Raw genomic sequence first — 12,500 nt, forward strand, 5'->3', positions numbered from 1 at the left:
TGTTGTAGCCCATCCGCCTCAAGGTTGTGCGTGTTGTGGCTTCACAAATGCTTTGCTGCATACCTCGGTTGTAACGAGTGGTTATTTCAGTCAAAGTTGCTCTTCTATCAGCTTGAATCAGTCGGCCCATTCTCCTCTGACCTCTAGCATCAACAAGGCATTTTCCCCCACAGGACTGCCGCATACTGGATGTGTTTCCCCTTTTCACACCATTCTTTGTAAACCCTAGAAATGGTTGTGTGTGAAAATCCCAGTAACTGAGCAGATTGTGAAATACTCAGACTGTCCCGTCTGGCACCAACAACCATGCCACGCTCAAAATTGCTTAAATCACCTTTCTTTCACATTCTGACATTCAGTTTGGAGTTCAGGAGATTGTCTTGACCAGGACCACACCCCTAAATGCATTGAAGCAACTGCCATGTGATTGGTTGATTAGATAATTGCATTAGTGAGAAATTGAACAGGTGTTCCTAAAAATCCTTTACGTGAGTGTATGTATATTATATATGTGTGTGTGTGTGTGCGCGCGTGTGTGCGTTTTATATATTGATTACAATTATTAAATATGAGTCTTCCTTTCATTCAATTAGTTGAAAACATTATGAAAACATTACTTGATTATTTAAAACTACATTTCTACTATATCTCACTTCTTGCTTCAATGATTTTCTGTCTTTTACAATGAGTATTTGGTTAAAAAATTGAGTGAAAAATGTGCAGTTTTAAGCCCTTAATGTCCCATTTAAGTGTGTTATCGGCCTAGCTTTCAGATTTGGTGATTCCAAATGTGTGTGTTAAGCCTGTGTGTGTGTGTGTTAAGCGTATGTGTGTGTTAAGCGCTTGTGTGTGTTAAGCCTGTGTGTGTGTGTGTTAAGCGCTTGTGTGTGTTAAGCGCTTGTGTGTGTTAAGCGCTTGTGTGTGTTAAGCGCTTGTGTGTGTGTTAAGCGCTTGTGTGTGTTAAGCGCTTGTGTGTGTTAAGCGCTTGTGTGTGTGTTAAGCGCTTGTGTGTGTGTTAAGCGCTTGTGTGTGTTAAGCGCTTGTGTGTGTTAAGCGCTTGTGTGTGTTAAGCGCTTGTGTGTGTTAAGCGCTTGTGTGTGTTAAGCGCTTGTGTGTGTTAAGCGCTTGTGTGTGTTAAGCGCTTTGTATGTGTTAAGCGTGTGTGTGTGTTAAGCGTGTGTGTGTGTGTGTTAAGCGCTTGTGTGTGTGTTAAGCGCTTGTGTGTGTGTTAAGCGCTTGTGTGTGTGTTAAGCGCTTGTGTGTGTGTTAAGCGCTTGTGTGTGTTAAGCGCTTGTGTGTGTTAAGCGCTTGTGTGTGTTAAGCGCTTGTGTGTGTTAAGCGCTTTGTATGTGTTAAGCGTGTGTGTGTGTTAAGCGTGTGTGTGTTTAGCGTTTGTGTGTGTTAAGCATGTGTGTATTATGTTAAGCGTGATGGTGTGTTTTGAGCGTTTGTGTGTGTTAAGCGTTTGTGTGTGTTAAACGTTTGTGTGTGTGTTAAGCGTGTGTGTGTTAAGCGCGTGTGTGTGTTAAGCGTGTGTGTTAAGCGTGTGTGTGTGTTAAGCGTGTTAAGCGTGTGTGTGTTAAGCGTTTGTGTGTGTTAAGCGTGTTAAGCGTGTGTGTATGTGTTAAGCGTGTTTGTGTGTTAAGCGTGTGTGTTAAGCTTGTGTGTGTGTATTTGTGTGTTAAGTGTGTGTGTGTGTGTGTGTTAAGCGTGTGTGCGTGTTAAGCATTTGTGTGTGTGTTAAGCGCGTGTCAGTGTGTGTTAAGCATGCGTGTGTTAATCGTTTGTTAAGCGTGTGTGTGTTAAGCTTGGGTGTGTTAAGCTTGGGTGTGTTAAGCGTGTGTGTGTTAAGCATGTGTGTTAAGCATGTGTGTTAAGCATGTGTGTTAAGCATGTGTGTTAAGCATGTGTGTTAAGCATGTGTGTTAAGCATGTGTGTTAAGCATGTGTGTTAAGCATGTGTGTTAAGCATGTGTGTTAAGCATGTGTGTTAAGCATGTGTGTTAAGCTTGTGTGTGTTAAGCTTGTGTGTGTTAAGCTTGTGTGTGTTAAGCGTGTGTTAAGCGTGTGTTAATCGTTTGTTAAGCGTGTGTGTGTTAAGCGTGTGTGTGTGTGTGTGTGAAGCTTGTGTGTGTTAAGCGTGTGTTAAGCGTGTGTTAAGCATGTGTGTTAAGCATGTGTGTTAAGCTTGTGTGTGTTAAGCGTGTGTGTGTGAAGCTTGTGTGTGTTAAGCGTGTGTTAAGCGTGTGTTAAGCATGTGTGTTAAGCATGTGTGTTAAGCTTGTGTGTGTTAAGCTTGTGTGTGTTAAGCTTGTGTGTGTTAAGCGTGTGTTAAGCGTGTGTGTGTGTTAAGCGTGTGTGTGTGTTAAGCGTGTGTGTGTTAAGCGTGTGTGTGTTAAGCGTGTGTGTGTTAAGCGCTTGTCTCTCTGTCTCAGGTCAGCTCTGCTGCATCTCGTTCCCGCGTCACGATGAGGATTATCTGCAGAATGTCGTCGGTTGCGCCCCGTATATTCTCATCCTGGGTCAGGACTGTTCGGCCCGATACCAGCTCCTGAACTGCATGCTGGGAGAGAGGCTCCTCCCCCTGGGCTCAGATGTGGGCGGGGCCTGTGGAGTTGAGGGCGGGGCTTGCAGAAGGAGGAAGCTGTGTTTCACGCACGGCCGTCAGACGCGGTTGAGTTTAGCGTTACCGGGACAGTATGAGCTAGTTCATCAGCTAGCGGCTCACTGTGGCCGCTGGGATACGGTTCCCCGCGAGGACCTGGAGATCCAGGAGTGCGAAGATCCCGCGCAGCGATTGGCCGAGCTGGAGATCACGCTTCATCACGCACTTCTGCAGGTCAGGGTTATTGCAGTCCTCATGTTTCTCTCAATTAGCATTGGGTATCGTTGAATTTTATCGATTCCTAATTTCAATTCCAATAAGGTAAAAACAAACGTAGATATAATTCACATTGAGTGTTATTGCACAACATGTGACTGTGTCTGAATATCATGAACAGAAATCGACAGATAAAGACACTTACACCAGGAACGTTTGCCTGTGCTTTAAAAACACCATAGAAGAACAACTAGCCCAACTAATATAAACTTCAAGCGTTATTAAAGACAAAAAACACTCTTTTTTTAACACTCAAAAAATAACAAATAAAAAAATAGCAATTGCAACAAATAGACACAACTGAACAAAGATATGATTGAAATAAACAGTGTTTTAAGATTTTCAGGTTCAGAAACTGTAATCAAATGTAAAATAACACTGCAGTTTATAAATAAAACATACATTATAAATATAGTTACAAAAGTTATTCAGGGAAGAACGAGTGAATCTTCTCTTCTTCTGTTGTTTGATTAGTGTTATTATAAAGATGGCAGCTGCTGTCACTTTAAGAGCTGCCCAATAGAAAACAGAGTCGCCTCGCGATTAGATGGTTTAAAAACACATTTTTCTGTGAGTGTGTTTTGGATGTGTGTGTAGCACATAAAATAGCATGCAAGTTAAAAGTTGTTAAAAGTCATATTAAAATGCTCACAAAGGAATCGATGACAAGTATCAGATTCCAGAATTGGTTCTTGATTGATTCCCAGCCCTACTCAATCACATCAAATATGATTTTATTTGTTGAGATAGTTTATGTAAGCCTGTTCTGAGGATCTGCTGCACTTCACATGACCACAGATGAAAAAAAGCCCAACAGTTGTTGCTATGTGATGTGTGTCTCCATGGTGACGGGAAAACTGGATTCCTTTCTTTCACAAGCTTGTTTGTTTTTATGAGTTCTCAGTTCTCATGATAAAAGTGCATCTGTCCATCATAAAAGTGCATCTATCCATCATAAAAGTGCATCTGTCCATCATAAAAGTGCATCTATCCATCATAAAAGTGCATCTATCCATCATAAAAGTGCATCTGTCCATCATAAAAGTGCATCTGTCCATCATAAAAGTGCATCTATCCATCATAAAAGTGCATCTGTCCATCATAAAAGTGCATCTATCCATCATAAAAGTGCATCTGTCCATCATAAAAGTGCATCTGTCCATCATAAAAGTGCATCTATTCATGATAAAAGTGCATCTATTCATGATAAAAGTGCATCTGTCCATCATAAAAGTGCATCTATTCATGATAAAAGTGAATCTGTCCATCATAAAAGTGCATCTATCCATCATAAAAGTGCATCTGTCCATCATAAAAGTGCATCTGTCCATCATAAAAGTGCATCCGTCCATCATAAAAGTGCATCTGTCCATCATAAAAGTGCATCTGTCCATCATAAAAGTGCATCCGTCCATCATAAAAGTGCATCTGTCCATCATAAAAGTGCATCTATCCATCATAAAAGTGCATCTGTCCATCATAAAAGTGCATCCGTCCATCATAAAAGTGCATCTATCCATCATAAAAGTGCATATGTCCATCATAAAAGTGCATCTGTCCATCATAAAAGTGCATCTATTCATCATAAAAGTGCATCCGTCCATCATAAAAGTGCATCTGTCCATCATAAAAGTGCATCTGTCCATCATAAAAGTGCATCTATTCATGATAAAAGTGCATCTATTCATGATAAAAGTGCATCTATTCATGATAAAAGTGCATCTGTCCATCATAAAAGTGCATCTATTCATGATAAAAGTGCATCTGTCCATCATAAAAGTGCATCTATCCATCATAAAAGTGCATCCGTCCATCATAAAAGTGCATCTATCCATCATAAAAGTGCATCCGTCCATCATAAAAGTGCATCTGTCCATCATAAAAGTGCATCTGTCCATCATAAAAGTGCATCTATTCATGATAAAAGTGCATCTATTCATGATAAAAGTGCATCTATTCATGATAAAAGTGCATCTGTCCATCATAAAAGTGCATCTATTCATGATAAAAGTGCATCTGTCCATCATAAAAGTGCATCTATCCATCATAAAAGTGCATCTGTCCTTCATAAAAGTGCATCTGTCCATCATAAAAGTGCATCCGTCCATCATAAAAGTGCATCTGTCCATCATAAAAGTGCATCTATCCATCATAAAAGTGCATCTGTCCATCATAAAAGTGCATCTGTCCATCATAAAAGTGCATCTATCCATCATAAAAGTGCATCTGTCCATCATAAAAGTGCATCTGTCCATCATAAAAGTGCATCTGTCCATCATAAAAGTGCATCTATTCATCATAAAAGTGCATCCGTCCATCATAAAAGTGCATCTGTCCATCATAAAAGTGCATCTGTCCATCATAAAAGTGCATCTATTCATGATAAAAGTGCATCTATTCATGATAAAAGTGCATCTATTCATGATAAAAGTGCATCTGTCCATCATAAAAGTGCATCTATTCATGATAAAAGTGCATCTGTCCATCATAAAAGTGCATCTATCCATCATAAAAGTGCATCCGTCCATCATAAAAGTGCATCTATCCATCATAAAAGTGCATCCGTCCATCATAAAAGTGCATCTGTCCATCATAAAAGTGCATCTATTCATGATAAAAGTGCATCTATTCATGATAAAAGTGCATCTATTCATGATAAAAGTGCATCTGTCCATCATAAAAGTGCATCTATTCATGATAAAAGTGCATCTGTCCATCATAAAAGTGCATCTGTCCATCATAAAAGTGCATCTATCCATCATAAAAGTGCATCTGTCCTTCATAAAAGTGCATCTGTCCATCATAAAAGTGCATCCGTCCATCATAAAAGTGCATCTGTCCATCATAAAAGTGCATCTATCCATCATAAAAGTGCATCTGTCCATCATAAAAGTGCATCTGTCCATCATAAAAGTGCATCTATCCATCATAAAAGTGCATCTGTCCATCATAAAAGTGCATCTGTCCATCATAAAAGTGCATCTGTCCATCATAAAAGTGCATCTGTCCATCATAAAAGTGCATCTGTCCATCATCAGACCCGCAGCACCACCAGTTTCAGAACCCCAGCGCCAGAACCGGAAGTGAGGGAGGGGCGGAATTATTATTATTGCATTGTAGTTGTTTTTGCAAGAATGTAAGGACAAAATGGGCCAGAGAGTGAGTTCCTCATTTGATACATTTTAAATTAAATTTATACAGGATTGTTGTGATAAAATGGGCCTAGTGGTGAATTTGTCATTTGTTGTATACATTTTTATTATTTCTTTTAAACAATGCCGAATTTTCTCTCTCTTTTTTAGAGTTTTGACATTATTGTTTTACATAAAGAACAATGCACATGTTCTTGTGAAATAAAGTATATTTTATATAAAATGCCCATACGTTTTTTTTTTATTAAACAATCAAAACCAGGCATTACAAATTCATATTAACAATACATACCTTCAAAATCAAAACAATTTAAATTTTTTGTAAACACAATAAATAAATAAATAAATAGAACATAAAATATCACAGAGGTTATCAAATTGTGTATAATTTTGAAAACCTCCAAGGCTTGTCTTGTTTTTATATCTTTCAAAGCTTTCTTATACAGAGTTAACTCCTTCATAAAAAACCAAAAACAAAGGTCTTACCTTCATAAATCTACACTTATGTATAAACTACTTAGCTAAAATAATTAAACTGTTATACATTAAAATGCCCATAAGTTTCAAGCATTATTTTTCACCATCATGATCAGGAAGTAACTCTCATAATACAATGAAACGGATAACTATATACAATTATAGTACACAAAATCAATGTTTTAAAATGCTTATTGTACTGTTCCTTAATGTATCATTATAACATAGCCTACGTATAAAGTTTGACGTTTCGTGTGGGCCGTTTCGTGTTTAAGTAAATTACGCTCCAAAACGTTAGGTGGCGTTACTCGGTTTAGAGTGTTTGTGAGTTTGTGCATCTGTGAGTGTGAGAGTCTGTGAGTGTGTGCGTCTGTGAGTGTGAGAGTTTGAGTGTGTGCGTCTGTGAGTGTGAGTTTGTGAGTGTGTGGGTCTGTGAGTGTGAGAGTTTGAGTGTGTGCGTCTGTGAGTGTGAGTTTGTGAGTGTGTGCGTCTGTGAGTGTGAGAGTTTGTGAGTGTGTGTGTCTGTGAGTGTGTGCATCTGTGAGTGTGAGAGTCTGTGAGTGTGTGCGTCTGTGAGTGTGTGCGTCTGTGAGTGTGTGCGTCTGTGAGTGTGAGAGTCTGTGAGTGTGTGCGTCTGTGAGTGTGAGAGTTTGAGTGTGTGCGTCTGTGAGTGTGAGTTTGTGAGTGTGTGCGTCTGTGAGTGTGAGAGTTTGTGAGTGTGTGTGTCTGTGAGTGTGTGCATCTGTGAGTGTGAGAGTCTGTGAGTGTGTGCGTCTGTGAGTGTGTGCGTCTGTGAGTGTGTGCGTCTGTGAGTGTGAGAGTTTGAGTGTGTGCGTCTGTGAGTGTGAGAGTTTGTGAGTGTGTGCGTCTGTGAGTGTGAGACTTTGTGAGTGTGTGCATCTGTGAGTGTGAGAGTTTGTGAATGTGTGCGTCTGAGTGTGAGAGTTTGTGAGTGTATGCGTCTGTGAGTGTGTGCGTCTGTGAGTGTGAGAGTTTGAGTGTGTGCGTCTGTGAGTGTGAGAGTTTGTGAGTGTGTGCGTCTGAGTGTGAGACTTTGTGAGTGTGTGCATCTGTGAGTGTGAGAGTTTGTGAATGTGTGCGTCTGAGTGTGAGAGTTTGTGAGTGTGTGCGTCTGTGAGTGTGTGCGTCTGTGAGTGTGAGAGTTTGTGAATGTGTGCGTCTGTGAGTGTGAGAGTTTGTGAGTGTGTGCGTCTGTGAGTGTGAGACTTTGTGAGTGTGTGCATCTGTGAGTGTGAGAGTTTGTGAATGTGTGCGTCTGAGTGTGAGAGTTTGTGAGTGTGTGCGTCTGTGAGTGTGTGCGTCTGTGAGTGTGAGAGTTTGTGAGTGTGTGCGTCTGTGAGTGTGAGACTTTGTGAGTGTGTGCATCTGTGAGTGTGAGAGTTTGTGAATGTGTGCGTCTGAGTGTGAGAGTTTGTGAGTGTGTGCATCTGTGAGTGTGAGAGTTTGTGAATGTGTGCGTCTGTGAGTGTGAGAGTTTGTGATTGTGTGCGTCTGTGAGTGTAGTGTAGAGAGCAAGTTCTGACGTTCAAACAAATCATTTTAAAATCAAATTATTTATTGTTCTAACAGCTCAGGTCCCTTTTTACAAAAATATACATCTTTTTGTTCACTATTTTAAAAAAGCCTATATATTTGGCAGATGTAAAGCATACATGTGTATGTTTTTTGTGTTAGTCCATTTTTTTATTATTATTATTATTATTATTTATTATTATTTTATTATTATTATATTATGTTCAAGGAGTGATCGTTTGTGCACTTTTTGAAGATCTTTTGCACTGTGAATTTGCACTGTCAGTTCTGTTTTTGAATAAAGGGTTGGAAATTAATGCTTTTTTTCCTTCTGTTTTTTTATCCGATTAATCGATTAATTGAAAAAATAATCGACAGATTAATCGATTATTAAAATAATCGTCAGTTGCAGCCCTACTCCCAACGCAAAAGAGTGCGGCGCGGCACTAGATCTGATGGCCGAGCGCGAGCGCAGGCGCGGGCGGTAATGCACTCACTCTGTGTGTGCGGGTTCCGGGAGACTAAAACGATTCGCGGGACTCCCGCAAACTAGACATATCTATGAATACAACATATTAAAACTAATAGATTTTCATTCATCTGTTGCAGAAAAGCAAGAAGAACAACTAAAACAAAATAGAAACGATTTACAGGCCAGAGTTTCTATTCATAACATGTTTGCAGCGTTGAGCGATGTAGCCAATCACAGACATGTGTGTTGATTTCTTGAACGCAATGGCTAATCAGAAGCATTTAAGATAGACTCCCCTCACTGCTCAAAACTTTTTTGTTCAGTGCTGAATTCTGTATGCTGGCAAATCCTCTAATTATAACAAACAAAGTGTGGATATTATGAAAGATTCATTGTGCAGTCAGCTTCATTGATAATAACAGATGTGTGAGATCGCGATGAACTGTCAGCTTTTTAGGAATTAGACTATTAAGGGAGCGCACTTTGGGCGCATTCAGTCATGTCAGACCATGCACGCAGTAACTGCTTGCTTTTATGTTAAATTAACAGTGGTTTGTGTGTTAATACATTTATTATTTTTACTCATTATTATTTATTTTTAGACTTGTTAAAACAAGCAGAGAAGAAAATAAAAACAGTCTTCTAACCTGTGTTCTAAAATAGTCTTCTGTCTTCTTTTCTGGGAGCCTATAGTTACTTTTGCGGTAGAAATATCGGTATCGGTACTCGATATCGGCAAGTACACAAATGTAAATACTCGTACTCGTATCGGTTTGAAAAAAAATGGTATCGGGCCATCCCTAATCATAAAAGTGCATCTGTCCATCATAAAAGTGCATCTGTCCATCATAAAACTGCATCTGTCCATCATAAAAGTGCATCTATCCATCAAAAAGTGCATCTGTCCATCATAAAAGTGCATCTATCCATCATTAAAGTGCATCTGTTCATCATAAAAGTGCATCTGTCCATCATAAAAGTGCATCTGTCCATCATAAAAGTGCATCTCTCCATCATAAAAGTGCATCTGTCCATTATAAAAGTGCATCTAGCCATCATAAAAGTGCATCTATTCATCATAAAAGTGCATCTGTCCATCATAAAAGTGCATCTGTCCATCATAAAAGTGCATATGTCCATCATAAAAGTGCATCTGTCCATCATAAAAGTGCATCTATCCATCATAAAAGTGCATCTGTCCATCATAAAAGTGCATCTATCCATCATAAAAGTGCATCTATTCATCATAAAAGTGCATCTGTCCATCATAAAAGTGCATCTGTCCATCATAAAAGTGCATCTATCCATCATAAAAGTGCATCTGTCCATCATAAGTGCATCTGTCCATCATAAAAGTGCATCTGTCCATCATAAAAGTGCATCTATCCATCATAAAAGTGCATCTGTCCATCATAAAAGTGCATCTCTCCATCATAAAAGTACATCTGTCCATCCTAAAAGTGCATCTGTCCATCATAAAAGTGCTCCACACTGCTCTGGCTGGTTAATAAAGGTCATCTGAAGTGAAGCGATGCGTTTGTGTAAGAAAAATATGCATTTTTAAAACTTTATCGACTAAAATAACTATCTTCCGGCAGACGGCCTACGCATCGATTTACGGTGAAAGAGTAACACCTGACCCGACGCATGACGTAATGACTGCAATTGACGCCTCTCGCGGTTCAAACACGCAGCGCTGGGCAACCGTGGTCGTCATTACTTTGTGCGTTTGATTGATTCACTTTCGTTGCGAAGATCATTAGTTATTAACGTAGAGGCCGCTAACACTACACCGTTCTAACAGAAAAACACGAGAACGCACTCCCTGAATAAGGTTCGAAGGTGAAAACGATTATCTGTTTTCTCTGCGCAAACCTCAAAAACGCGAACCCACGAAAACACAGACGGCGTGCACATGCGCATCACGTGTTCAGTCGATAGGTATGCGCGTTTGAATATATATGTGCGCAGGCGTGTAGTCCTTCACAAATCAATCCTCAACAAACTACTTGTCCGGCTTAATAATTCAAATGCAGAATTTTTTGTCGCGTCTGCATACAGAGATAAAGGGAAGGAGGCCTTCACAGTGGAGAGATTAGTGACACTTCAGGGATGCGTTGTCGTCATGTACAGGCGCAGGTCCTTCATCAGATCCGGATATGGCCTGGATCCGGCGGACTGCGGTAAACCTCGGGATAAACAGAGGGACTATTATTAGCGTAGACGCCATCCTTCTTATGATGTAATGAGTACATCAGGGTTTATGGGGAGTGGGAAGCGAACAGTGGTCAGTCAGATCAGTCTCAAATCTCAACCTTAGATGAGCTGCAAAACACACTTCAGTTAGTCTAAAACACGCTTCAGTTAGTCTAAAACACGCTTCAGTTAGTCTAAAACACGCTTCAGTTAGTCTAAAACACGGTTCAGTTAGTCTAAAACACGGTTCAGTTAGTCTAAAACACGCTTCAGTTAGTCTAAAACACGCTTCAGTTAGTCTAAAACACGCTTCAGTTAGTCTAAAACACGCTTCAGTTAGTCTAAAACACGGTTCAGTTAGTCTAAAACACGGTTCAGTTCGTCTAAAACACGGTTCAGTTAGTCTAAAACACGCTTCAGTTAGTCTAAAACACGCTTCAGTTAGTCTAAAACACGCTTCAGTCAGTCTAAAACACGGTTCAGTTAGTCTAAAACACGCTTCAGTTAGTCTAAAACACGCTTCAGTTAGTCTAAAACACGCTTCAGTTAGTCTAAAACACGCTTCAGTTAGTCTAAAACACGCTTCAGTTAGTCTAAAACACGGTTCAGTTAGTCTAAAACACGGTTCAGTCAGTCTAAAACACGGTTCAGTTAGTCTAAAACACGCTTCAGTTAGTCTAAAACACGCTTCAGTTAGTCTAAAACACGCTTCAGTTAGTCTAAAACACGCTTCAGTTAGTCTAAAACACGGTTCAGTCAGTCTAAAACACGGTTCAGTTAGTCTAAAACACGCTTCAGTTAGTCTAAAACACGCTTCAGTTAGTCTAAAACACGCTTCAGTTAGTCTAAAACACGCTTCAGTTAGTCTAAAACACGCTTCAGTTAGTCTAAAACACGCTTCAGTTCGTCTAAAACACGGTTCAGTTCGTCTAAAACACGGTTCAGTTCGTCTAAAACACGGTTCAGTTCGTCTAAAACACGGTTCAGTTAGTCTAAAACACGGTTCAGTTCGTCTAAAACACGGTTCAGTTCGTCTAAAACACGGTTCAGTTCGTCTAAAACACGGTTCAGTTAGTCTAAAACACGCTTCAGTCAGTCTAAAACAAGCTTCAGTCAGTCTAAAACACGCTTCAGTTAGTCTAAAACGCGCTTCAGTTAGTCTAAAACACGCTTCAGTTCGTCTAAAACACGGTTCAGTTCGTCTAAAACACGCTTCAGTTCGTCTAAAACACGGTTCAGTTCGTCTAAAACGCGCTTCAGTCAGTCTAAAACAGAGATTCTCTCTTGCGGTTTCAAACCGTGTCATTGTGTTTAACTCGTGTGTGTGTGTTCACTGCTCACACACATCTGCTAGAATCACGTCTGCGCTCAAATGAACCCCGTCTGCTTTCAGTCCACACACACACACACACACACACGTTAGTGCCCAGATGTTAATTAGCGCAGGCTCGTGGTTCGGCAGGGAGTGAAATGTGTGTGTCCTGTGAACACATTCCCAGAATTCCTGCTAAAACACACACATGCGTTAGCTGTAGCAGTGGAGAGCGTTTGATGCGCTTGAATCGGATCTTTGTGTCGGTCTGATCGGCCCGCGGCTCAGTGTGTGTTTGCAGGACATCTTTGTTCCAGAGAGACTCCAGCGCTCTTGTGTCAGAGACGGCACTGACTGACTCTATTGTGCTAGTGTGCTAGCGCTCTTTATTTCCTCTACGCCACTGCGGCTTAAGATTAATCATACAGCCGAACCTTGACCCTGCGTATCTAATATCTGAACCCTCACTCCTGTATC

The 12,500-nt window shown here is 40.2% G+C and overlaps 1 protein-coding gene across 2 annotated transcripts in view; it reads left to right on the forward strand.

The window, feature by feature from the left end:
* LOC143746297 (dual serine/threonine and tyrosine protein kinase) overlaps window positions 1–12,500 on the forward strand; it is a 48,252-nt gene that overhangs the window by 13,197 nt on the left and 22,555 nt on the right. For both annotated transcript variants that reach the window (XM_077238139.1, XM_077238140.1), the window contains exon 2: window positions 2,436–2,839. In XM_077238139.1, the coding sequence (XP_077094254.1) occupies window positions 2,436–2,839 (404 nt within the window). The remainder of the gene's footprint in view (window positions 1–2,435; window positions 2,840–12,500) is intronic.

Source organism: Siphateles boraxobius, unplaced genomic scaffold (genome assembly GCF_051911475.1).
Source record: "Siphateles boraxobius isolate OS27281-9 unplaced genomic scaffold, OSU_SipBor_1 216, whole genome shotgun sequence".
NCBI classification, from domain to species: Eukaryota; Metazoa; Chordata; class Actinopteri; order Cypriniformes; family Leuciscidae; genus Siphateles; species Siphateles boraxobius.